At 46.4% G+C, this 27,502-nt stretch overlaps 1 protein-coding gene across 1 annotated transcript; it reads left to right on the forward strand.

Annotated features, from left to right (window-relative positions):
- Positions 1–26,038, forward strand: LOC142989263 (extracellular serine/threonine protein kinase FAM20C-like). Its single transcript, XM_076138716.1, has 10 exons — positions 1–1,209; positions 1,981–2,162; positions 4,922–5,000; positions 20,750–20,842; positions 22,571–22,686; positions 23,173–23,353; positions 23,632–23,741; positions 23,843–23,924; positions 24,133–24,192; positions 24,296–26,038. Exons 1-10 carry the CDS (start codon positions 659–661, stop codon positions 24,552–24,554), a joined length of 1,713 nt encoding a protein of 570 aa, XP_075994831.1. The 5' UTR covers positions 1–658; the 3' UTR covers positions 24,555–26,038.
- Positions 26,039–27,502: the final 1,464 nt, after the last annotated feature.

A 27,502-nucleotide genomic window follows, 5' to 3' on the forward strand; every position in this document is an offset into this window, starting at 1 on the left:
GCGGCGTTGGGAGGACAAATAACAAGCAGAAATCGCTACACCTGCCAGACGCTCTGTGATTTGACTCCAACCGGGCGAGCTGACAAGCGGCTTCCGACTCGGAGCGGGACAGCATCCGAGCATCTGGGAGCGGATCACCTGTCATCGCTGCTCAGAGGATGTTCTTATTCCTTTCCTTCAAATTTCTGACTACAAATCCACCCGAAGTATAAAGAAGACTGCGCTTTGTGGACTACATCACTTCAGCTTTGTGGAACAATACCGGCGCTTTTCACAGGACCTCCTTCTCCTCCTCCTCCTTCTCCTCTTCCTCTTCTGGTTCCCCTTTTTTCTCGAACAAACCATTTAGCGCTCCGTCCTCCCGCTGTGTGCAGTTTAATGAATGAAGAGTAGCGACACTGCTATGTGTCCGCTGCTCCACCTGTTCTCGAAATGAAGATCTGGGACCAGTGTGAAAAACAAAAACAAGGCTCGGCACATCGTAAACATGGAGTTCCTAACACAGACTAACACGCATTATGTGTGAGAATCTTCAAACCAGCACCGCTACTTTGTCATAGCGCGCTGTGGGACGTCGATGTCGGCGGCGTAAGGTGCGCTGAGTCCGGTTAAGAAAGGTTTCTGTGTGTGTGCGTGCGTGTGTGCGAACTATTAAAAGATGATCTTGTTCCGCCGTTTCCGAGTGTTGATCCTGATGGTGTTTCTGGTGGCCTGCACGATGCACATCATGATAGACTTGTTACCTAAACTGGAGAAGAGAGCGGCTGGAGCGGAAGGCGCGGACGGCGGGTGTCAGTGCGCTCACAGCCCGGGCGCGGAGTCGCAGGGCTGGGGGAAGCAGCGCGCCATGACGGCGGCTGAAGCCGGCTGGCCTAAGCACACGCTGAGAATCCTGCAGGATTTCAGCAACGAGCCGAGCTCCAACCTCACGTCACATTCCCGGGAAAAGATCAGCGCAGCCGGGGATCGAGCCGAGTCCTTCCGGGGGATGAGAGCGTCAGCGGGGAACGCCGGGGACAATAAGCCGCTCATCAGAGACGCGAGCGGGGGTCGGAGCGTCCCTGCCCGCGGTGTCTCCCGGCTCTCTGCCCTGTTTGAACATGCCCTGTATAAGATGGACCTTCCTCCCCTCACGGACGATGACACTTTGTTCAACGTGAACACCGACATCAGGTTCTATCCCAGAGGAGGAGCGGGCAACCAAGAGTGGTAAGCTGGCGCGTTGCGTTCAGGGAACCTATTAAACTTAAAAAAGGGTTACAAGTGCAAGAGGAGTGCGACCCGGTGCCAGAAAGAGAACAATCAGACAGTTTGAGACATGTTTCACTCTGATGGGAGGGTTAAGGGGCTGCGAGTAAGTAGGGACAAGTAGACAGTATTACACACGATACCTACCGATACAATACACACTGATTGAAGTATTTACCTCCTAAACTGCCACATTCAATCAGATCTTTCTCGTAATGTTCTTTTATTCTGCCTCCAATGTCTCCAAGGCCTAATAATCAGAAGAAAATCTGGTAGTCTACTCTATGTGACAAATTTGTATTCATTCATTGATCCCCCATTGCACACATCTGTCACCACTGTCATCTCTCACCTCTCTCTCTCTCTCTCTCTCTGTTCAAATATCATTAACCAGCACACAGTTTCTTCCCTCCATCCATCCAGGTAATTTCCTGTCTCCCCTCTGCCTCTTTTGTGGCAAATGATATCCACTCATCCATCTGCTGCAGCCACCCTCTCTCCTCTCCTTATGCCATTTGTATTCCCTGTTATCCTTCGGACATCAAATTGAGGGATTAGGGTCTTGTTGGGTTTGGGGATATTCTTAGATTGTCTCTAATGAGTGTAGAAACATTTTTAAGTCTTATTTTTCATGACGTTTTACCTCCTGCAATGAATATCAGGCTAAAATGGTGATTCTAAAAGTGTGTGTATGTATCACACTGACACACTGAACCTCTCCTCCCTCCTCAGGCACAACGGGGAGGGGAATGAAGTGGAGGAGTTCGCCCCGACAGGAGATGTCACAGCTGAATCTTACCCCAACTGGTTGCGTTTCCACGTAGGGATCAACCGCTTCGAGCTGTATTCCAGACACAGCCTGGTGCTGGACGCCTTGCTCAAGGACCTGGTCACGCAGAGGATCACCAGTGTGGGTGAGTCAGTGGAGTGAAGCACTGTTACCAATGTGTGTGTGAAAAAGTGTTAGACTCAAGGAATGGGGTCATGTTTTGACTGACTTATCTTACTGCCGCAAATTAACCACAGGCTGTAAAACCTTTGATTGAATTAGACTTTTATTGCATATTTAGTAAGACAGCTGCTCAATAGTGGGTTGCCATGGCTATAAGCGTGGCTAACACAGCTTCACAGTGCAGTGGAATGGGAAAGGAATCATCAATGTAAATGAAACCTGAAAGTATACAATCAGCATCAGAAACCCAAATTGATCAAATCCTGTAAGTTATGACTGAACCACTGTATAAGGAATCACATCAGATCACTGTAGTCTCTCACACACACACACATACAGAGAGAGAGAGAGAGAGAGAGAGAGAGAGAGAGAGAGAGAGAATCACAAACATCTGGTCCTTTATCTGTATTTCTGCTTGCGTGTGCAACTTTAGATGCAGATCCAAGTATTTATAGTGGAAAGGGAAGAAAATAAAACTCTTGCATTCTTTGCCTCTTCAGGAAACTTAGTAACAAGCAAATTCCCTGTAAGGATCTCAAACATTGCTTTTATTCCTAATGACTGATATTCAGTTTGAGATGCTTTGCTCTGTAACCAGGGGATACAAAGTGCAGATCCTGGCAATATCAAGCTGTATTTGTGTTTATGATCTGATCTTGAGTCTGTAGTGAATAACAAATGCTGCTGCGGTGGTGAATGACGCTGTGTGTGTTCGTATAGGAGTGTGAATTAAGAATAGAATCAGTGTGTTGCCAGTTATTGTGTTCTCTACATCTCATTGATATCAGTTCCTCCATCACTACCAAGGCAGCCTGCAGTGTGTGTGTGTGTGTGTGTGTGTGTGTGTTTGCTTTTTGTGCCTCCCTAGTGTTTACCATGCATCAACCATCCATCAAGCAATTCTGTGCCCAGACACCCTTTAAAAATGTCTGTCTGTCCGTGGAGGCAATTCAAAAACAAGGGTGTGCGTGTGTGTGTGTGTGTGTGTGCGTGTGCGTGCATGCGTGTGCCCCCAAATTTGTCTTGTCTTACCATTTACGTCTCTCTTCTCTCTCTTCCCGTCTCTGTCTCCGTCTCTCGCCCTCTCAAACCTAAATGTAATATAAATGTCCCTCCTCGTGTGTCTATCTGTGCTGTGGCGGCCATTGGCCCTTTGTTCGCTCCTCAGCAGGAGTCATAAATCATGCATGCGTGCAGCGCGGCGCGGTGGCACAGGTGAGCGGCGAGAGTGCGATCTGTCGGCGGTGGAGGAGAGACACTTGATTCATTCGCGGGTGGATTTGGCATTTACTCTTTGGCGGCAGCTTTGGTTGAGACACAGCAAAACGTGCACTGGAGAAACGTATGATCGGATCAGCTGAGATACTGACACTGATGCGCTTAAGGAGAATCAAAAGAAAGTAATAGATGCCTGTCCAAGTTCACCGTTTTTCAATCCGTGTTTGATTGCATGTCAGGATGTTGGATACAATCCGGGGGGAGGGGGGGGGGGGGGGGGGGGGGGGGGTTGAACAATCAGCCTAACCTTGCCGGGTGTTTTGACAAAGGGGATTACCTTTTTTGTAGTTTCCTATTACAACAGAAATGTATCAACCAGGCAGCGAATTGAAGCCATTTCTTTAAGGATTGTGGCTTAACGCTCCAAGGTCACAATGATGCAACATAGTTCAGTCACTTGCAATCTCTCTGAGGTTTTAGACACGCCGTGTAGCTTAGCCTACAAGAGTAAAAGATAGATTACTCGGAGGGCACTATCCACTTGACCCGGCTTGGGCAAATCTGGCAGCATGGCGGCGCATGTTTGGACCTCATGCTCTGAGTGTATTCACGTCTTTCATCCGTCCCCCGTCACAAAAGAAACCGCGCTGACTAGAGGAGATGAAAGCTGCACATTTGCGTGCCTGTGGAAAATGCTGGAGAAAATGAGTCAGAGTAGATATGTAAAGCCGCCAGGGGTGAGTAGGAGAGGAAAGAGAATAGGAATGAAGAATGGCAAAGAGAAGAAGACAGGTGGATATTGAGGTTAGACAGAAGGACGGACGTCTGTCAGAAGGAGTTGTCTCTGTTTGAGAGACACGCAGGCGAGAAGTTAGCCTTGAGGGACACACTAGAGACGTCCCGGAGGAAGTGCCAGAGCGTCAGGGGAAATGGTGGTGGAGAATCTGATATATGGATGTTTACACAGCAACATCTGGGCAAAACCAAGATCCACACGCACACATTTAGAGGCTGATTTACTCTCCATTCAGGAAATTGAACCACAACAGTAAAAGCTCCTGAATTGAAGATGCAGGTCACTTGTCTGTCTCACTCTTTTAAAGCTCCTTATACTAAATATACTATATACTGAATACACACACACACACACACACACACACAGGTATTCCACTTAATTCTCAAACTCAAGCGTTCAGCCCTTCATCAGCTCAGATGTGGTTGCGGTTGTGAGCAGATGCTTTCTCATGCCGACCGCTTCTCAGCTCCCCGACCGCCACAATCACACTTTGATTGTTCACAACGTCGAGCAAATTGGCCGGCAGATGTGAAGGCTCTATTGTGCAATCGTGCAAAAAACTGCATTCTCCCAATTGTGTGTGTGTGCGTGTGTGTGTGTGTGTGTGTGTGGGTGTGTGTGTGGGTGTGTGCACGTGTGTGTTTGTGTTTGTATGCTTCCAACGGTTTACATGCTGATCTAACAACTCATTTGTTTTTTCCTCTCAGCCATGAAGTCAGGAGGCACCCAGCTGAAGTTGATCATGACTTTCCAGAACTATGGACAAGCTTTGTTCAAGCCCATGAAGTAAGTCCCATCAGAGCAGACTGCATGATAGCATAGTTAACCTACGTGTAAACACCGGCCCAACTCCACATCGTCTGGGTACCGCGCTTATTGTTGTTTTAGCGTTTTCAAAACTTTTAATGAGTTGTGTGTTTCTGATGCTAACTCTTGGGATTTCTGCGCATCTGCATGTTCTCTCCTAAACATCTCCCAACATCAAAAGCCCGTTTGATACATGTGGTCTGACGCGCCTGCTTGTAATGCGTGTTTTCAAGACGGCCAGAGATAATCGCATTCAAATACATTCCAGCATCTGGCGCTGTGTTGAGATATACAGCTCCCCCCTTTTGTGTGTGATCTTGTCTGATGGGGAATTGTCTGTCTGCTTTTTAATTAACATCAACGGGCTCATGTGTTAATTAAAATGAGCATTGAGTCTCGGTGAAGATGTCTTCGGGGAGGCGTATATGCTGGCAGAAGCACACAGCATATGAAAAAAGAAATATCCTCCCTCTTAAGTCTTTTCTGTGCCCAGTGAATTCCCACCGTGCCCACATGGACAAACGGCGCCCGGGCCAACCGGGCTGCAATCTGAGGTAATTACTCAGGAGTCCGCTTTGATTGTTGTGAAATGCAGACTACTTTTCTACATGAGAGCCTCGATGGAGTGTGTGTGTGTGCGAGTGTGTGTGTGTGTGTTATATGCTTGCAGCGCTGCTCTCCGTAGCCGTTTGGATAGATGAGTGATATTTTGTCCGTATGGGAGTTTGAGCCTGTAAACTCAGCGTGAACTTATAAACGAAGGATGAAATGTCACCGCCGAACGACTCGACTGCCTGGGTTTGATTTATGAAGAGGCTGCCAAATGTCAATCGAACGAGTGTGAGAGTAAGTGTTCGTATCTATTATGCAGCGGCACTTTAACCTGTGATAACCACCTTACAGTACTACACATGCACACTTCCTACTTCCTGTTCTGGAAGCGTTTACAGATCAATCTAGTCCACAGTGACGCAGACGGTTTATCTTTGGGTAGATTTGTACAGAATGGGGCTTGTTTTTCTCTCCGATGTCATCATGGGGGGAACTCGGGTGATTCCATTCATGATGTCATTAATAACTGTGATACATTGGATGGTGATGTCATTGACAACTACAAAAATACCAAAAAAGAAGACGATGAAAGGCTATACAGCGCTCATTTACTCATCAGTATATACAGTCGATGCAGAATAACACTTGATCTAGTCTTATCTGCATTAACAACATTCGTTCATGTAGCAAAGTGTGGATCTCATGTTACAATAGAGGAGCAGCGATGATGACATGATGTGTCATATGATATTAGTAATCATATTAACTTCACTTTGCTCAGTAAGCTTCAAACCAGACATTTACAAAGCTCACTGTCATAATATATATATGTAAGTAAATGATGCTTTCTCATGTAATTACATATATATAGTGGCTGAATTATATGTTACAGATTCCTTCCAGCTCTGTAGTTAAGCTGTCACACATTTCTCCCGCGCGTTGACTGTCACAATCATCTGTCAGCAGCGTTTACACTCACCGTACTGTAAAGGCAGTTTGGAAATAGGAAGATGTGTAAATGCTTGCTCTGTTCCTGATCCTGTTTCTTCTATAGCGCCGACGTGTCCCCGTTTGTATTTTAGGAAATGTTTTGCATGGTGGCTACAGTAGTACAGAGTGCTATTGTTTTCCTTCACCTGCCCCATCACGCAGCATCAAGTGGTGCTTCAAAGCTGCTTTGATGTTTTGGGTTTTCCTTTGAGTCTAATGCTAATTTGTTGTACTAGCATGGACCAAGAAGAGGAGACAAGCTAGATTTGCCATCCAGACAGAGAAGTGTGGAGCTTCCTTTTATCTGTCTGGCCCATTCTTGATATTGTTTAGTGAAAGTCTTTGCCCCCAACAGGGAAGAAGACTCTGCATTCTTCCTCAGTTCAGTTCTGGACATTAAAAATGGTAATCAGCTGTGTCAGAAGTCTCTCACTACGCTGATGACGACGACACGCTCTCTCTCTTACATGGGAGGTGAAAATCAACACAAGGTGAAAGGAAAGATGGCAGTGAAGAGATGGCAGAGAGAATTATATTGAAAGCCATATTTCAGGCACATAAAGAGTCGGGGAGCCATTTGCGCTGCCAGTGTGTGAGTGAACCGGCTCCTCCAGTTGGAACCAGGCTGCGACGTCTCAATCAGCGGCGAGTGCAGGCCCCACCGTGCCAGACTGTCTGGCTGCCGTCCCCCCGGTGCCCATCCGGCTCATCCCCGGCCAAGGAGCTGGCTGAGGTATATTAGAGGGGAACCATAATAGCCATGTCACCGTAATTGGATTTGTCAGATGGCACGCTGCTGGTTTTGTTCCGTCTCGCTTCCGTCCCCGTTTGATTTCATTTCCAGTCCCTCTCAAAGTTAGGAGCATTGATAGAGCTGTGATTGCGCTTGTTTCCGTTACAAACATGACCCATTTCTGCCAAGAGCTGTTATATCAGTCTGCATTGTTCATCGCATGCACACCCCTGAGTGAAAACGCGTGGTACATATAAGCTCCACACACACACACACACACACGCACGCCCGTGTTTTAGCAATGGCTGTGTGTTTACGCACCGTAGGGGGCCTGCAATGTGTCCTCCTGTATCTCCTCAGCATGAGCCACATACGTTTTGACAAGCTCCGGCTCTTCTCACTCCAGCAGCGCCAGAGGGCTTCACATTGTTGCCTCTTAGCAGCAACGCCCCAGAGGCCTCTTCATCTCTATCAACTGCAGGCTGTTTCATAACCACAACGCCATCGTATCCCATGCGCCTCAGCTGGGGTTTTGACTGACATGCCTCCATGGATCTCCTCTGTAGATGTAAAAATCCAATTAGGTCCGAGGCCGTGTATTGTTCTCCGCAGAGCGCCGCGCTCTCAGATCGGCTTATTGAGCCAATCGTGAAAAAATTGATGTTTGTTCCTATTGATCTACATGTGTTCTTGTATATTGCGACAGGAAATTGAGATGTCCCTAGAAACGGGTCGGTTATTTGATTGTGCGTTTGATGCTGGAGACTGTACCTTCTGTCGACACGTCTCCTCCATAACAACGACTGTTTGATCTGCTGCTCTTTGATCTACGCTGCCCGAAACACACACACACACCCCTAATCCTAGAGATCCATCATCTGTATGCTTACGCTGCATATTCAACCTGTTCAGTCAGGTGCATTGTTTAACAAAAGTGAAGATGTCTAAGCTCTCCGTCTGGCGTGATCATTCAGAGAAAGTCAACAGAAACCAAAGAGAATGGAGGGATTGTTGCGTCAGCCAAACCTCACGCAGCTTCAGATCCACCCTGATCTAAGCCACGCCCACTGTGAAAGCACCGCCGGTCCGCTGAAGAGAAAGTTGAATTCCGTGGACACACACATTAAACATGCAGAGACACAAACACAGCATATCTCTTGAAGCGGCAAGTATGTGTGAAAAGCAATCATAACAGCGTAGGAATACACTCTATCATAATTGGAATGCAGCCATTTTTTTCATTCTTCTTCTTTGCTTTAAACTTGTTTAAGTGTGTTTCCCACGAGAGCTGCGAGCGTTCCGCCGACTCTCCCTCACTTGGACACACTTTTGAGAGGTGCTGCCTGTGCTCATCCTTGCATCTGTGTGTGTGTGTGTGTGTGTGTGTGTAGGGTACGGAGCATGTTACTACAGACAGCTGTTCGCGCAGCTGCAGCTCAAACACACACACACACACATTCGCGCGCGCACACACACACACACACACACACACAAGCGGCAGAGAGTAGAGTTTTGTGGGGGTGAGAGAGTTCGTGCACCCTCCATCACCCAGCAGCATGAGAGCAGGAAACAGAGAGCTCCCAGCTGTAACCACTCACTCTGTCTCACACAACCGAGAAGTTGTCGGTTAATTTGAGACCTTGGTCGTTTATTACTCACCTAACGATTTTCACGACGGCCAGATTCAAGTTTTGTGTCGCGCAGAGGCTGTTTGCTGTGTTTCCTGTCAGATCTCTTCACGTTTGCTTTAACACGCCATGATTTCCCCCCCTCCACCTCCTCGCTCGCTCGCTCGCTCGCTCGCTCGCCTGGCACTTTAGCTCGACGTTGGTCTTGGTTAGAGCGTTCCAACCGATCCGTGTTTGGCAGAGAGAAACACTCCTCGGGTCTGATCTCCAAGCTGTCACGCCGGGTCAAATCAGACACACACACACACACACACACACACACACACACACACAGCCCCCCCCGAGTCACCTGCCAGTAGAGCGTAGATGCTCAGGAGACAATGTGGCAATTTGTGGAAGCCTCCAGCTGAAGCCAGGTGTGATTCGTTCACCGGAGGGGCAGACAGGGAAGTGGAAATATAAAGGAAGGGTTGAGATGCAAGTATGTGAGCGATGGACAGACTCGTGCCTGCTCCTCCGTCTGAGGGCTTCAATAACCTTTAACTGAAGCTCTGATTAAGCTGCTTCCCTTTCAACCATGAGGTCACAGTTTGAGTTGGTGCTTTTGAGGTGAAACATAATAATGATGGTTTACTCTCGCTCTGTTATCAGCCCTTTATTCTCTTACATACACTCATATTTGTGTTGTATAACTGTACAAGAAGTAGTAAGAGTAGTCGTGAGTACTTATTTCCAGCGCGCGTTGGCTGCTGCTGCTGCGCATCGGTGACTTCAGTGTCGCCGAGAGCAAATAATAAAAGTCATGTTGTGTTATGAAAAGGCTGCAGGAGAAACACACAAGGAGACACGCAGAGTGGAAATATCTGCTCCCTCTCTCTCCCTCTCTCTCTCTCTCTCTCTCTCTCTCTCTCACTCTCTCTCTCATCATTTGATTGTCTCTACCTCTCACGCACACACACACACACACACATCTGTTTCTCATGCAGCTTTGTTTTCCTCGCAGCCAATCAGAGAGGGCCGGCGCCCAGTCACGCTCTCCTTCGTCTTCTTCTTCTTCTTCTTCAGGCTCTGGACGCACACGCTCGCAGCCTCTGCAGGTCTTTCCCATTAACTTGGTTTGTGTGTGTGTGTGTGTGTGTGTGTGCGGGCGCGTGTGTGTGTTTTATGGAAGGTGATCTAATGCGGTGGAGGATTGCTCATCTCACGCCGTTTATTTCCTCCCTCTCCCTCGGTGCCTTCTCTTTTTGTCCTTGTCTGATCTCTGCTCTCCTGCTTTATTAATTCTGTCACAGACGTTTGTAGTTCAGGTCGGCGGGCCGTTGCCGTTGCCGTAGCAGCGTCTCTTCCAGGTTTTCCATCTTTCCCCTCTGATTCATATGTGTACTATTTCAGGCGTCCATGTAGAGAAAAGCACTTAATGAATGCTCTTTCAAGATCTCTTTGCTTCACACTGATTTGGCAAATCAAACGCTCTGTGTTTTGTTTTTCATCCATGTGTTTGATCTGGAGTTTCTGAATGTGTGTGTGTGTGTCCAGCGTTGTCGGTGCGATTGCCCGGACCAGTGAACCTGCTGTACTGTATGAGATGAGCCTGTAAGCCTGTGTGAGGCTTTAGGTCCTGTAAACAACTTCACTCGGTGTGAACACCTGCCTAATCATCAGCCACACACACACTCGCACACCCCAACATATACACAAGGACACACACTATTCACGTAAACTCCATTATCTCTGTGATATACTGAGATTCCTCTCTCTCTTTATCTGGCCTCTGATGTGTCTTTGTCTCCGTTGGCAGTGTGGTACTGAACTGACTGTGTGTGTGTGTAAAGTGTGTGTGTGTGTGTGTGTGTGTGTGTGTGTGTCATCTCAAATTACAGAGAACTGTTTGTGACAGGCACACACAATGAAGCGTACATGCACACTCCCAACACAGACACTGGAAAACTCAGAGGATGTCTTATTTTAGACTCCCAGTCCTTAAACTCCCCTTACACCCACAACCAGCAACCCCCCCCCCCCCCCCCCCCCCACACACACACACACACACACACACACACACACACACACATACACACACATACACACACACACACATAAAGACAGTCTCTCATGAGTGTTTTAGTAGGTCATCTCCTGAGGAAATTTTTCATCACCCTTACTTCCCCCCCTCTCTCTCTCTCTCTCTCTCTCTCTCTCTCTCTCTCACTCACTCACTCACTCCTTCTCTCTCTAGCTCTCCCTCTACCTCTCTTTCTCACTCCCTCTCGCTCTCCCTCTCTCTTTGTCTCACTCTGTCTCTCCGCTCTGCTTTGTATTTTTAGATTGTGTCTCATTTCCTTGCTGTCTAACAAACTGTGTGATTGTGCAAGTCTCTGTGTGTGTGTGTGTGTGTGTGTGTGTGTGTGTGTGTGCGTGCGTGCGTGTGTGTGTGTCTGTGTGTAGTTTAAAGTCCATAACCTGCCTAATGTAGACAAAGAAAAACAGCCTAACACTAAGTGACATTGCATTTCTGAGAATATACATCCAATATGTTTGATGGAGCCTTAACTCATAAGCTCAGAGTGTCTTTGTGTTGGCGTACGTGTGTGTGGGTGACTGGGCGATGATCTAAGTGTGTGTTTGCGTGTGTACTTTTCCGTGTTGCACCACATCCAAGTGATTCACATTTCACATTTGTGCGCGTCTTGACCGCAGCTTTTGTCGCCTCTTGGCATGTTGTTTCTGGTTCACTATCATATCATTAAAAGTCAGAAATACCCAATAGGGGAATTCCTGACATCCCACGAGGAATGCCACTGCCACACTTTGGAATGTTTTATAGTCACATTCCTGGAGGAGGTGAATTGTAGACCGGAGCATTTTCTCGTTACGAGGCGAGGAAGGAAGCCAAAGCTCAGCTCGTGCTGAGGCAGAGTGCCTGCTGGAAGAACACAAAGTATCTGAAATGAGACGGGCGACCTGTCCAGTGTCCCCCGGGACTGTTGGATTAGGCTCCACCCCCTACAAGAATGGGTATCAAATGGAATTTAGAGGACAGATGCAGGGAACTGAGTGGACTTTGCAAAAGGAATTCTGTATCCGTGTTCTAAGACTTCCTTGTATTTTAGGATGCAGTGTGTTAAGTCTTGCTAATGACCGTGATGTGTTTCATTTATCGTCTTTCTCTGACGGATTAATGAGCTTTGTTGTTTGGGGTTTAATTAGACGATCGTTTCCTCTTTTCCCGTCATTTGCGAGACATCATTCGCACGCCTAATTCTCGCTTTGTCACTAAAATCCAATGTTGCCCCTCAACAATGGAGACCACACGCACTGCGCCCACCCCTTACAACTGCACCTGTTCATTAGATAAAGACCTTTCCCAGGTAGATCTATCACAGTCCACCTGACTGTCTCCCCCCAGCTCAATGAATGACTCAACAGTTCTTGGACACGGTGAAAGAGAGAGAGCATTGTGTCTGTGTAACTTGGGCCATTTGTGATAGTATGCAAAGGTTAATACGTCCATTGTGGAGCAGGTCCGGGCTTGTCTGAGTTTGTCCCACGCAAGGTGGCAATTAGGCTGTGTGTGTCTCCCCTATCCCCCCCCGACTGAGGCCGGGAGAGGGGAGGAGAATGCAATCATTGTCTAGCAATTAAACCGTAGGAGGGTTCTTTCAGCTCCGCTTATTGTCAGGGCAGGATATGGGAGGGGCTACGGTGGTCAGGTCCGGTATCACCGGGCCAGGGAGGCCGGAACCCGATCCAGGGGCTCACCTGGGTCACCCCTCCCACCCTCCCTCCCTCCCTCCCCCTCACAGCCGCGGGCAGCAGAGATACAAACAGAGGAGCCTCTGTGCTGAAGGTGCAAGGAGACTCTGGACTGGAACTGCTGGGAAGATTGATTGACCAGATGGATGTGTGTGTGTGTGCCGTCTAATGTATGAGGGAGGTCACCCACGTATCTCAATGTCCAGGTTTGTGTGTGTGTGTTCATACGCTGTATATTTCCATTTATCCATCTAAGACAGATGGTATCCACAACTGGATGACTGGAGAGAGAGAGAGAGAGAGAGAGAGAGAGAGCAGCAGAGTAGGGTTAGTTTGACTTGGACATAGTGTGTGTGTGTGTGTGTGTGTGTGTGTGTGTGTGTGTGTGTGTGTGTGTGTGTGTGTGTGTGTGTGTGTGTGAAGATTGACACATGAGCACCTGTATGATGTCATGCGATCCAGTACTGTAACTCTGTAACAGTTACAACTTGTGAAATGTGGAATTTTGAGGTATTTTGTATTGGAGTTGGTGACATTGTAACAGTTGGGGTGGGATAACAGCAGTGACTTGAAGCAGTGCTCACTTTCCTTCCCTGTGTGTGTGTAAGCCGCATTTACTGTACAGAAATCCATCCCAGCTTGGAGTGTGAGGACACCCTGCGTCCCTCCTCGCCGTCTTCTCACACACATATTAACTCCCGTTTATCCTCAAGTGCATTGGAATCAGTCCAGCCCACTTAGCTCTTACACAAGCAGAACTGCATCGCTCAGATGTGTTTTTCCAGTCGTTTCACCACATCCTCCTTCACCGCCGTCACCCACTCACCACCACAATGACATCTCTCAGCCGCCACTGAGCCGCTGATAGACGCTTTCTATTTAGGAATCGGGATCTGCCTACAAACCGCCGAGCACAACAAGACTGTTGACAGGTCGAAATAGAAAAAGTCCAACTATGGGGAAACAGAAGCGCACATTTGGAGACCTCAACCATAATACAACTGGAAATACACTTTGCCTTGCTTTCTTTGGTGGAGCAAAGCAAATTCTCTTCAAATCTATGTTTTCGCTCAGCGGTGCGCCATCCATTTTACAGCGCGGAGGAAAAGGCGCCATCGGAAAAATAACCGACAGCTAAAATTGCGCCGTTCCCTCTGTGCGGTGACAGATGCGGTGTGGGAGCCTGCGACTCCTCACGCTGGGAAATAAGAGGTTGTGGTGACAAACCTGAAAGCTTCTCAGGTAATTAATAAACATGTTCGTTAGAGGGCCAAAGAGAAAGACAGCACCTCTAAATGCGACTCTGTTATCAGTCATGCGCTGCGGGGATACGACACTTTAATAAGCCTCGCGTCGGACTAATTAGGGAGAAATCATGTCGAGCCTTTCAAGCTGCTCTGGCCTGTTATTGTTGAGAGTCGTCAGCGATGTTTCCTTCACTGTGTGCAGGCATGTGTGTGTGTTTGTATCTTTACCTACTTTTCTGTTCTGTGTAGATCCATTTTGAATAGACACAGATGGAAAAGGAAGTGAGTGGCACGCGGCCATGATGCCCTTCAGTAAGAGGAAGTAAGAGGAGAGGAAAGAGAGAGGAAAGCAAGAAGTGTTACTTGGCTGAGTGTTTTATGGCCAAATATCTCCTGGAGGTGGTAGAAGTTTCATTTGCCTTCTCCCAGTGAGAGCATGTGTGTATTTTTCCTCATTACTGGTTTATACGGATAACAGGATTGTTTTGAATGTGGCACCAAAGATACCAACGGCCACAGATGGACACAGATAATGGACGACCAAGATACTCACACTCCCAATTAACAAGGCTTGGCTCCATGCAGAGGGATAGTTGCCATGTCCTAGCTGAGAATAGAGCATATGTTTGTGTGTGTGTGTGTGTGTGTGTGTGTGTGTGTGTGTGTGTGTGTGTGTGTTGGGCAGCCTGGAGAAAAAGCTTTCCAGGACTCAACATATTAGCTCTAATTGGCATTTAGTCTTTAGCGGCTGCTTAGCGGCTAGCGCATGCATTCTTAATGGTTTGTTTCTGTGAGAGGACGAGTCAAAGCAGGAAAAATCCAGCAGGCGTGACTCAGTGTGGGAATAAGATTTGGGACACACCTCATGCTGACACACATACATCAGCGCAGGTGGGCGACGTCCTCACACGAGTACAAGGGGACAATTTGGGACCACGGCGGAAATAAATGCTGAATGGCAAAAATGCAGGGAAATTGGCCAGATGGGAGACAAAAATATGGGAAGTTAAGGAATTCCAATTAGGGGGAAGATGGCCCAAGGTGTAACCGCCGGGGATTCCGGTATCATTCCCATATTTTCCTTCAGTGTGTGAAGAGAGTTGGCTTTTCCTTTTCGCAAGCTCTGCAGTTTAGTGACGTGGGCGTGTTTTATTCTAACGCCCTCGCCCGCCCTCTTCTCATCAGCCTCAGCTTACACGTCATGCTGAACACCAGGGTTTGTTATTCAGTCCCGAGATGAAGATTCACTGTAATGCTCATTGATTTTGCGTGCAGGCAGAAACAGACACAGTCGAACACATACACACACACACACACACACATACAAGAACATGGGTAAAGGCTGTCTCCGTGTTGTAGCGTTCTGCATACTGCAATGATCTTTCTCTGTTTCTCTACGACATGTCAGACTCAACAAGATCATTTACTTTTGCCTACATTGTGATTGAAGCATTCCCCTCCCTCCCTCCCACCCTCTCTCTTTCTCTCCCTCTCTCCCTCTCTCTCTCTGTCCCTCTCTCTTCTGTGAACGATGGAAACAACTGCTCGGGGCTTTCTGGCGGAATTTTCTGTGCTCCCCATTCTGTCCGAATTACTTCCTTCGTCCAAGAATGCAGTTTTACACGAGGCGTCTCGGGGGTGTGAGGCAACAACATTCTGCAGTAATCTGATATTCCGAGCGAATCTATGCATCTCATACTGATTATACAGTGTGGAAAAGACTTTGCGGGACAGCTGGTCAGCATGTAGAACTACTGCACTGCTCATATAGCTGTGAGCTGTAAGAGAGAGAAAGAGCCAGCGAGCAGAAGCACATTGATGTCAATATCCCCAAGCTGCTGCATTTTGATATCGAATCACCGCTGACCTAAGGATGCCCTTGTCGAAATGTTTGTGTGTAAGCGCTGCATAATTCATAATTTGTATTTTGTGCGAAGACTGGTCATGAATACTTTAGCCTGTGCAGGATTTTCTCCGACTATTTGTCCGTGCTATTGAAATGGTTAATCCTCTGTGGCCGATATGGAAATAGGATGGAGAGCGGCTCTGCGTTACGGGAACGCTCCTAATCATGAAGGATGAACTGATACGCCTTTTGTTTGTTGTGGCTGTGGGATTTTTAATACGCAGACTAGCCGTAGAACTACTAAATGGTATTATCATATTTATGTCATCTTATGTGTTAAAAGATCAGTGATAGTTGATAAAATGTCAAATTGAGGGGAAAATGTCCTGAAAGGATCGACTCAAGTCAACTTTCAATTGTGTGTGATAGAACAAACTGTGAAACTGTTTAAGAGATATTTTCTCATATGATAGATTACAAATTTATTGCAGCAGACGAACTAATGAAAATTTCGACAAAACTAAGTTAAACCAAACCTTTGCTCACAGTTTATGCTTAGAGTCATTCATGAGCATGTGTGTGTGTAGCCAGTACAAGAAGGAACGCATTTACAAATATGGGTCCGTATGAAAATGAAAAATATGATGCGTTATTATAACTTTTCTTTCATATTCCAGATGCACTGTGAGAGCATGAACAGGATTCTAGCAAAGGTTCCCAGAGGCCCAGATTTAAATCAGGTCACTGTAGTGATTTAGATGCCATGTTTACAGTGGGATAATCCTGTCTGATTATGATGTCACTGCTCAATTAATTAAGGCCAAAAATAAATCAGAAATGCTTTAAAAATAGCACTAAAGCAGCAACGGAGCCGAAGGTGATGAGGACATAAAAACACCACCGTCCACTGAACCAACTCATTCAACCACCTGCTGAATGCTGCCGTCTCACACTCACACTCTCCTTCCATCTGTTCTTTCATCTCACACTTTTTTTTAGTTACTTTCTGACCGTACACATCTCACACACACACAGACTACATCTTACAAGCTGGAGTTCACAGCGAGAGTGAAGACTGGGAGAACATCCGATGGAGATATGACACATCAGGCAATTATGGGGGAAATGATGGTATGATCAAGCAGATGTAGGAAAGATTTATTCCGGGAACAATTCTGATCAATCATGTGTTTTGTTTTAGTTAGGAAATCAGAAGCAGAAACGGTCAGACTGTCCACTCAATAACAGTCAATCTGTTACACTTCATGCTTGAAATGACACCTCTCTCTCCCTCTCTCTCCCTCTCTCTCCCTCTCTCTCTCTCACTCTCTCTCTCTTTCTGTCCCTTGCTCCACTGTCTCAGATCAACCCCAACCCCCAGCCAAACACACACACACACACACACACACACACACAGTTTCCCCAGGTTCCGAGCGTCGCTGTCATCCATCTTGAGCGTTGCCACGGAGCTTTGGTGGTCACAGATAGTGACCTTGCCTACAGCTATGCAGCTCCCTGGGCGCCGTATATCCTGCCGGCCGATTCCAGAATTCATTTTCTGCCTTCACTTTTTATGAGCAGAGAAGGGGAGGAAGGGTGAGAGGAATGGAAGCAATGGAAGAAGGAGAAATAAGAGAAATAAATTGAAAGAGATGAGAGCAGAGGGAGGAGAGAGCCTCGCTGGGCGGTTTGAAAGAAAGGACAGGTGAAAGGGTGGCTTTAATATTTATAGATGTATTACTAATAAAGACTTTTTTATTGGATCATATAACATAACGCGTACTTTACCGTTCATAGCTTCTTACAATTCATGGTTTTGCAAAGTAAAGGAACAGGAAAGCGCGAAACGGCAAGCGACGCGAGCGCTTTGTCAAACCAAAACAAAGCCTCAATCACAGGGGTCAGAGACGGACAAATGTCCCAAATGTCTTCCATTATCTTGTAGTCAAACATGTTATTTGTGAGCCCCTGCACTGTCAAAGTACACCTTTCCCTTTTCGCTCCCTTTGTACTGTAATAATGCAGCTCATTCAACAAACAACAGACAGCTCCCAAGATGCCAAAACCGGACAAAAGATCAATCAATAGCTGCAGATGAGCTTGTCCTATGGATGGAGGCATTGTCCCTTTTTAAAGACGACCATCATCAGCATAGTGTGTTCCATTGCAGTGTGCAGGGTTACTCTTCTTCTTCTTCTTCTTCTACCCTTGCTCATTCTTCACAGTGTTTCCACACACTTCCCTCTCACCTCATATAAGTGTCTAATAACTTTGAACTGACGCCATCATCCATCTCTGTCCATTTTCTGGAGTATTATTACCATAATATCGCCCGTGCTGCCTTCCCTCGCGCGCAGATATATAACTTGCTTTTGCACTCGCTGGCAGCGTCTCTCTCTCTCTCTCTCTCTCTCTCTCTCTCTCTCTCTCTCTCTCTCTCTCTCTCTGTGTCTCTCTCCCGCCCCGGTGTGTTGGAAACAGGCGAGGCTAGAACACAACTTGTGCAACATTGATTTGAAATTCAATCTAGACAGCTACCGCGGGGCGCTAAGCCGACGCTGAGATCCTCCCCCATGCTGATAAATGGTGAATGTGAAAGGGTGGAACGCCTGGGGGGAAACAAAGAACACAGACTTGGGAATACATACACACACAAACACACACACACACACATAGCAGTGCACTTTCTGTTTTCCTTTCCCTCTATTTTTGCATTCGTAAGTATGAGCACACACACACACACACACAAATACCAGCAGCGATGCTAACAGATAAATCACCAGGCTCACCATCCATCCTTCCACCTGTCCGTCACCTTGATGGCCACTGTGAACACTCTTGAAGTCGCCGCTCACCTGGGGCCCTGAACACGTCGCACTAATCACTATCATTCCACCTGAACGCTCTCACACACAGGGAGGAACGATAGAAAATGAAAACCAGGAGGGAAAGAAGGGAAGACGGAGCGGATGAGTGAAAGAGTGGAGCGACAGGATACTTAGGATAATTGAGTGTTGAACAGGGAATTCCATTTTGGATGCAGTAAGACAATAGATTTGGTTTAAAACTCTTCTTCTTCTCTCTCTTTCTTGTTCCTTCACTTCTCCTAGTTCCTGTAAACCACTTCAGTCTTTGTGCTTCAGTCGTTGTTGTTGTTAGTTGTAGTTGTGTCTTGGGGGGTTGAAGCCATCCAGTGTTACTGTGTGCTGCACTGTTTGCAGTTGTCTCTCTCACACACACACACACACACACACACACAGAGGGTGGGGTGAGGGGTGCAGACAGAGATAAAGGAAGCTGTCTGCAGGGGCCTGAGATTTGCCGGGGCCGCCTCTCTTTGATGGATCTGCTACATGCTCTCTGTCCGCCTCTCTCTGTCTCTCTCATTCGTTATCTCAGATCAGGAGCAAGATGTTACTGTACCACCAGCAGCTCTGGAGAAGTGTGTGTGTGTGTGTGTGTGTGTGTGTGTGTGTGTGTGTGTGTGTGTGTGTTCTTTCCCACTGCAGCTTTACTCCGCAACTCAATCCAGCATGGATCTTTCTTCTTTTTGTCCTTTTTTTTTGGATCTGTGTCGCCTCAGTAAACATTAAGTCCATTATATTTTGGTCCGGTGTGTTTCTCTGAATGGCGGCGGTCACACTGACTCAGATTCCTTGTTTTCTTGAATGGTTTTTACTCACTTTGTTCTGCTGCCCTCTATCTGTCACCTATATGTGCCATTATGTGACGGTGTCTGTGTGAATGAGTGTGTGAGAGAGAGGAGCGATTATGCAGCCTCTCTCTCTCTCTCTCTCTCTCTCTCTCTCTCTCTCTCTCTCTCTCTCTCTCTGAGTAACTGTACCGCGCAGGTTTTGGCTCTTGAGAAATTGTTACAGTAAAACTACCAAGTCAGCACAAAGTTCATCTCCACCACCTCACACACATTTCTGCTGAACTCAGTGTACCGCCTCATATAAAGGGCTTTTTGTCGTGTGTGTGTGTGTGTGTGTGTGTGTGTGTGTGTGTGTGCGTGTGCATGCGTGTATTACGACTCCTCACATCGCAGACCTCTTACCCGCGTTCAGGAAGCCAAAGAGCTTCCCCACGGACAGGAAATTGCATTTCGTATCATGGTGACCATGGCAACCAAAGCCTTTGATACCTGACTGAATCATGTGATACATTCTGCACCGTAAAATGTGATGTGGAGGTAGAAATCGTCTACAGGAAATGCGAGGACAATAGTAACTAGATTGGTGACTACACAGTGTTAAACATGGATGAATCTCTGTTAGAACTTCTCCATAGAATATCTGACAATGTTCCAACCTGACGTGTTTTGTGCTGCCGAGCCACGTCAGCCAGGCAGGTGATCATTACACAGTGAAGACTCAGGATGAAGCTTTGTGGGAGGGAAGCCCGGTGTGTCACAGGTGCATTGTGTGCTGAGTCACGTCAGGTCTAACTCTCTCTGCCCTTCACGTCTCTCCCCTCTAATCAACGACACGTCCCTTTGTTATACCTAGAACATAAAAGCTCCATCAGTCTGCTCTCTGCTCTGGGTGGGAATGAAGGGACGACAATGGCTGCAATTGATTTGGCGATAAATGGCCGCCCGCGTTCACGACAAAAGAAGAGAGAAAGACCGAGTTATAGGTTTGGTGTTGTCGGGGGTTTGAGACGGCAAATTCAATCCACGCTGATGAAAGGTTGGAGGAGGAGGTTGTGTGTGTGTGTGTGTGTGTGTGTGTGTGTGTGTGTGTGTGCGCGTGTGATATGCTCTCCTCAAATATGAATGACCTATTGTTCTTTTTCGTGTTCTGCTTCTAAAATCCCAATTCCAAATCAATCCACTTCCTGTTGTTTGTCTGTGTTCTGATTGGACAGCCCCAACCTGCTGGATGTTGCCAATTTACTCTCCTTAAAGAAAGCAAATAAAAGGAATAGAAATCCTGAATGTCCTTGGTGCTGACATCGCCCTCCATCTTCTCTTCCAGGCAGACGCGGGAGCAGGAAACGCCTCCAGACTTCTTCTACTTCTCAGACTTTGAGAGGCACAACGCCGAGATCGCCGCCTTTCACCTGGACAGGTACGGTGGAGCCTTGGCCCCCCGCTCTTAAAAAAACAAACCTATCCTGCTCTCTTACAGCGGAGGTTTCATGTCACTCATCCCAGCAGAGGAGCTTTTCCAAATCATCCCTCACACACTCTCTCAGACAGTGACAGTGAGCTCCATTGTAAACTGCAGATAAGCCACTGCAGACTTGAATGGAGGAAATTCGAGTGGGATTTAGGAACGAGAGATATTGGATAACACGCCAAGCTCTGGGATCATCTCTGTGGACACACACACACACACAACACACACACGTTCACACTTTCTCTCTCATGTCACACATAGGCTATTGGAATGTCCAGATGAGGCCGGTGTGGCATGTGTGGTCATGTGTTCAGGGAGATAGAGCCAAACAGGAAATTACCGGCACGCCACCAGCCAGCATGGGGGGGGGGGGGGGGGGGGGGGGGTTGCCTTGTGGGAGGCAACCCGTCGCTTTTTGGGGTTGTGTGGTTGCCCGTGAATTATGCTCTGCCTCTCTTGACCGCAGCGGCCTCTGGATTGCAGCCTGAGGTTTTGCTGTAATCCAGATTACGACTCCATAATGAAGCAGGAAGGTTGAGTAGGAGGATGTTTTGCTCGTTGCAACTTCCTGTAATGTGTTTTCTAATTCTAGACCGCGCTGATGAAACGAAATGAAATGAAATGAAAGGCAGCGAAACACTGCAAGGATTTCAGGGAGGAGGTATTTTCAAGGGTCTTCAAGTAATTATGTCTAAATCTGGGTGATCCAAGGTTTCCTAACCTTTGTTCCGTGGTTAAAGTGCAGCGGCCCGGCTGTTGTGAACTCTTTTTGACTCGGCGGGGTGTAAGAGTTGCAGTGCATCCAAATAGATGCTCGATTGTGTTCTCCCTGTGCAAATACACACACAAATGCGGTCGTGCACACACGCACACATGCATGCGGCCGCGCACACAGGTGATCCTTTGTCGCCGGGGGCCCGACGTGACGGTGCAGTTTGCGGCCCCTGAATGCTGTCCTCTGTAGGCTAGAGTTTCGCCAAGTCTCTTTCACTCAGTCAGTGTGTGTGTGTGTGTGTCTGCCGACTCCCAGGAGGCTTAGCTTTAGTCTCAAACGGGTCGGGGGTCATTTGGACAGAAAACACACAACAGACAAACAGGCGCTGAATAGGGTGTAGTGTTCTTCAGAAGGTGTGATTGTTCTGGGAGATATAAATGTTTTCAAGCTTCTATCATTTGATCTGAATCTCAGAGGGAGTTAAGTTTTATTATTCAGTCACTGGCCCACTGACAGGAAAACAGGAAACATGAAATATTTTATAACACTTTCTTACACTGTAACCTCAGATTTCTATTATAAAATCACAGAAAAATGGACAATTAAGACAAATGGACAAAATCTACAGGTAGATGATGTAAACGTTGCCATGGATATGAAGGAAAATGGTTAAAACAGCATTTACAGTCAGTCTGTTACAGATTACAAAATCAATGTTAGGATACAGTAAATCAATACATATGTAGATGTGGTTCAAAAGGATTTGTTACCACACACACACACACACACACACACACACACACACATTTTCTGTCCTCGATGTGCAGAAGTCAAAATTATAAAAATGATTGCATAATGAAACCACCAGATGTGATGAAATGATACGATTCCATTTGAGCCACTGCTCAGGTGCATCATGGGAGATTGAGCTGCATACTGTGTGTGTGTGTGTACCTGTGTAGGATCCTTGACTTCCGGAGAGTTCCCCCGGTGGCTGGAAGACTGGTCAACATGACAAAGGAGATCAGAGACATGACGCGTGACAAGAAGCTCTGGAGGACTTTCTTCATCTCGCCTGGTAAGAACCGTCATCCCAGGAGTGTGTGAGTGTGAGGATTCTGCAGTAGCTCCAACTTACCATGTGATGGCGCTGTTGGTGAGCGTGCTGTGCTCTCAGTCAGGTCGGCACTAAAGTAGAACGTCACAATGAGAAAAGAGGAAATCTGTTTACGGAAAGCGAATTTACAAAATCAAGTGAGGCTCTTCTGTGTCCTCCTCCTCCTCCTCCTCCTCCTCCTCCTCCTCTCAGTCTGAATGTGAACAAACTGCAGTCAGCTTCTGAGATTTACCCGGTTTTGCTCGGTCAGCACTCTCCTCTCTGCCTCTGTGATTAAAAAAAAAACCTCCACCCCTCCCCCATTTTATTCACTCTCTCCTCTTCCCTTCATCTCTCATCGTCATCCCTTCCTTATCATTTCCAGGCTTGCACACTCTTCCTCTCTAAGAAATCCTCACTGAGCCTCTGTTCTTGTTGTTGTTGTTGTCGTTGTCGTCTCTCCCCCAGCCAATAATGTTTGCTTCTACGGCGAGTGCTCTTACTACTGCTCCACCGAGCACGCTCTGTGCGGCAAACCGGACCAGATCGAAGGCTCGCTGGCCGCCTTCCTGCCCGACCTGGCTTTGGCCAAGCGCAAGACCTGGAGAAACCCCTGGAGACGTTCCTACCACAAGCGCAAGAAGGCCGAGTAAGGACAAGGCTGTCACATCCCACTGTGCCTCTAATCCCTCTTTAATTCCGTCTCTCTCTTGTCTCTCTCTCTCTCTCTGTCTCTCTCTCTCTCTTGTCTCTCTTTTCTGCACGAGCCTTAGTTGAACTCAGCAGTGTCAGATGTCATATGATCACCGTCCTGTCGCTCACCTCACTGCACTGTGCTTTCATTGCTGTTTATCAGAGCCTTTTGGTTGTTTAGCCCCATCTCCACACATCCATGGCGTTATAAACCTGTACTGTACTGTGTTCCAGGTGGGAGGTGGACCAGGATTACTGTGACGAGGTGAAGCAGACGCCTCCATACGACCGCGGCACTCGACTCCTCGACATCATGGACATGACCATCTTTGATTTCCTTATGGGTAAGAGGAAAACTAGGAAACTTGGGTAAACTTTATAAACAGAATGGAACTTAAATCTACAGTCTATATTCTTACATGTAATCTCTTACATCTCTCTGTAGGTAACATGGACCGCCATCACTATGAAACTTTTGAGAAATTTGGGAATGAAACCTTCATTATTCATCTGGACAACGGAAGAGGGTAAAGACGCTCTGCTGCTTTTTATCTCTCTGTCTTTGTGATCGGAAGACGTTTTAGGCACGATTCAGGAACGGTTGGAGTTGAAGGTTTAGATGAGTCTGAAAGCATTCTGTAATGTCTTTGACTGACTACCTCCATATCTGAATATCAAGGTCAGCAAATCATGGTGTGTTTGTGATAATACCTGGTTCACCTTTTGATCCTTTAGGTTTGGGAAGCACTCCCATGATGAGCTGTCCATCCTGGTGCCTCTCAGCCAGTGCTGCAGGTCAGAGTCATTGTTCTGGATGACATGAGTAATCAAAGCTTCCTTTTGTTGGCATCACACTTTTCCTCCACAGTTCATTCAACCTTTCCCTCTTTGTTTCCAGGGTAAAGAAGTCCACTTACCTGCGTTTGCAGCTGCTGGCCAAGGAGGAGTACTGGCTGAGCTCCCTGATGGAGGAGTCTCTGCTGCGGGACCACCTGTCCCCCGTCCTCATCCAGCCCCACCTCCAGGCCATGGACCGCAGGCTCCGGCTGGTTCTGCAGGTCCTGGCGAGCTGCATAGAGAAAGAGGGCCACGCCAACGTTGTGGAGGAAGACCTCGTCGGGGACACGAGCACCCGCAGGAGCCCGGGCCACAGGTAGTGAGTGAGCCACCAGTACAAATGGACAGTGGACTAATGGACAGTGGCTCTGGCTGACTGACCAATGGGATTCCGCCACAAATCCTTCTTCTGATACCAAGCTGAATTCAGTGAATTCCAACGCCTCTATGAAACCTGGCTTTTGTGCGTGTTTATAAAGACATTATCCACAGATAACAAGGCAAGACTGAGCTCAGAAATAGACTTTGTATATGTTAGATACAGATGTATTTTTGTTTTATCAGATGCTGTACAAGATAAGACGTAAAGGAACCACTGTTGTGTTCTGATTTGTGTTCTGATTTGTTTTGAATATGGAAGGTGTCAAGGCTTATCTCACCCAAATTCAGTCAAAACCCAATGTGAAACTATGGTGACAGCTAACGGACAGACAATAAGCTTTATCACTCAACCTTTCAGCCAGCAAGCATTCAGCAAGCTTCACTTCAGTTAGAAGGTACAAGCAGAGTCAGAATCCAAATGTGTGCTCGTTTCTCTGTAAGCTTTATTGTCTTGGCACAGTTCTGGTGACAGACGGAATGAAAACAGTCTTACATAAGTGTGAAGAATATAAAATATGAGCACAATGCTGTATTCCAAGCAGTACTTTTACTTTGCCTTTCTGATTTTGTGTTTTCTTTTTATTTATTCATGTGTCATCCACTTGGCAAGCTCAACTTGCCCTACATACAGTGTGACAGCACAACACTATATTATTTTTGGAAACCAAAAATAGCATAAAGGCAAGAAAGACTGGAAACCAGACTGCCACATAGTGTTCATTAATCGGTGAGTCTCATTCAAATGCACTATCACCACCTGAAACATTGAGCTGAAGTATTGTCTCCTCTGTTGGTCAGTTTATGCAATGCAACATTTTCCATTTTGTGTGTTGTTTCATTTTGATACATCCAAATGACTATTTATTGGTAAGTCACAAACAATGAAAGTGGTTTATTAAATTCTGATTAAAGGCTTAGCTTTACGTTGCTTTAACCATTGAGAGATAGTTAGTGTAGGTACGTTATCATTTATATATTACTTTAATGTGATGCTCCTTTATTTTCAGATGATAGGAAAACAACAAAACGTTTTGATTTTAGACATTCAAATGTGTTGCCGGGGCAATCTCCAGTTTCCCGATGAGTCCCGTGTGTATTGTCTAACCCGGCACCTGTGCAATGACAGAAATACTTGAATGTTTAATGGGTTTGCAGTGTGAACAGGACTCAGAGAGCTCAAACAGCAGAAAGCCTGAGGCTGGACTTCATGCCTGAGAAACACTCACAGGTAATGTGGGAGTGAAAATGCCCTTTTTACATAACAGAGATAACTTTGGACTTTGATTTTCATTTTCTCAATGTCAATACATATAAATACTCTTAACAGGCCGCACCGCACAGTGATCTGCTTCTGTTTTCTGCTGTTGCATTGTTACTGTGAAGATCTGTTTACTAAATGATTAAAGTGTGCAATAAAAACAAAAATGAGGACAAACGTGTGTGTGTGTGTGTGTGTGTGTGTGTGTGTGTGTGTGTCAAACATTACATTCACATCAGATACTCACAGCTGATTGCACACATTTTTTTTTTCAGGAACCTTTAGGAGATTTTAAACCTGAGGGATGAAGATTGTGGTGGAATTAACATTTTCACTCCTCATTTAAAAAAGTTAGATTTAGTTTATAAACGTGTGTTGTGCACTTCCTTTACATGCCTTACAACTTATTTCCCTATTATTCCTCAATTTCCCTTAACTTTTATTAAAATGTATTTTAAATTGCCTTCTTCAGTACAATACGTTGATTATGCGATGAAGAATCGATCGATTGTTTTCAAAGCCCCACAGTTGTATTTACTCTCAGTGACAGCAGGGGTCGCTGTTACAAACACATGGACTAATTAGCAAACTTGATTCCGGTGTGCAACTAAACCCGCGTGAGAAAAGGAATGATACGTTTATAATTGAAAAGGAAAAAGAAAGAAGCAAGTGAACAAATTCAGATAGTGAGGAGAAAAGTGGAAATATAAACAAAGGATTAAAAAAACTGTAGGGTCACGCGAGTTCATGAACCGAGACTCACAAATCAAAAACCGGTTTTGTTTAACGAATCCTCTCTTTTTTTTCTAACCCAGTAAAATTTGAAATGAACACAAATCCGAGCTTCACGCCTCTTTGTCAGATGGAAACTGAAAGCGATTTAATCTCTGGATTTTATAACCTGCTGGAGTATTTTTCCCACGAGGAAGATGAAGAAAAACACTCTGTTAAGGTAAGAAAGCTTATTCTGTTGCTCATGCTCATGTTTATCAGCCCGTTAATTACTGCCATAGACTGACGGTTGAAAATATGTCCGTGAATGTCACACAGCGGGTTCAATTTGATGGATGTAGACAAGTTAAGTGTATTTTTGGGGCAGGTGGGTGTTATTCAGCGAAATATTCTTTATTATTACTCGAATAAATGTGATTTAAGCAGTAGGTGAAGGCAACTCGTATTTTTTCATCAGAATTGCAGTCCCTGAATGCACCATAGATCCAATCAGACCCCCATTATTGACCGGTAGGGGGCGCGTGCGTGTCCGGGGCCATCAAATGAGTACAGGTCCAAGTCTACACGCTTTTATTGGCAAAATCCACCAGATGGCGCTCAAGCTTCATGGTTACTTTGAGAGGTTTTCGTTCCGTTTGCTGTCCTGATTCTGTTCAGCCTGGATGATAAATCTACCACGCGCTGTCTCCTGATTCTGAATATTTTTCATGATATGATTCATCACAAAACGTTTGTCTATAATAAATATAAGAAGCTCAACATGATGAAACGTTGATGAAGGGTTAACAAGCAACTCCTATCAAAACACATCTCTGCACGTGTTGCTGTACTTCACTGCAGTGGCCGCTAGGTTGTGCACTAAGCTTGTTATCCTACTACCGTGATTGGAGAACGCGT

The sequence above is a fragment of the Genypterus blacodes genome, unplaced genomic scaffold, assembly GCF_046128005.1.
Source record: "Genypterus blacodes isolate CSIRO-AG114 ecotype Tasmania unplaced genomic scaffold, CSIRO-AGI_Gbla_v1 ptg000401l_1, whole genome shotgun sequence".
Classification (NCBI taxonomy): domain Eukaryota; kingdom Metazoa; phylum Chordata; class Actinopteri; order Ophidiiformes; family Ophidiidae; genus Genypterus; species Genypterus blacodes.

Coding starts and splice junctions, on each gene's coding strand:
- LOC142989263 (XM_076138716.1), top strand. CDS start 659: ATGATCTTGTTCCGCCGTTTCCGAGTGTTGATCCTGATGGTGTTTCTG. Junction 5,001..20,749: donor GCTTTGTTCAAGCCCATGAA/GTAAGTCCCATC, acceptor CTTCTCTTCCAG/GCAGACGCGGGAGCAGGAAA. Junction 23,354..23,631: donor CACAAGCGCAAGAAGGCCGA/GTAAGGACAAGG, acceptor ACTGTGTTCCAG/GTGGGAGGTGGACCAGGATT.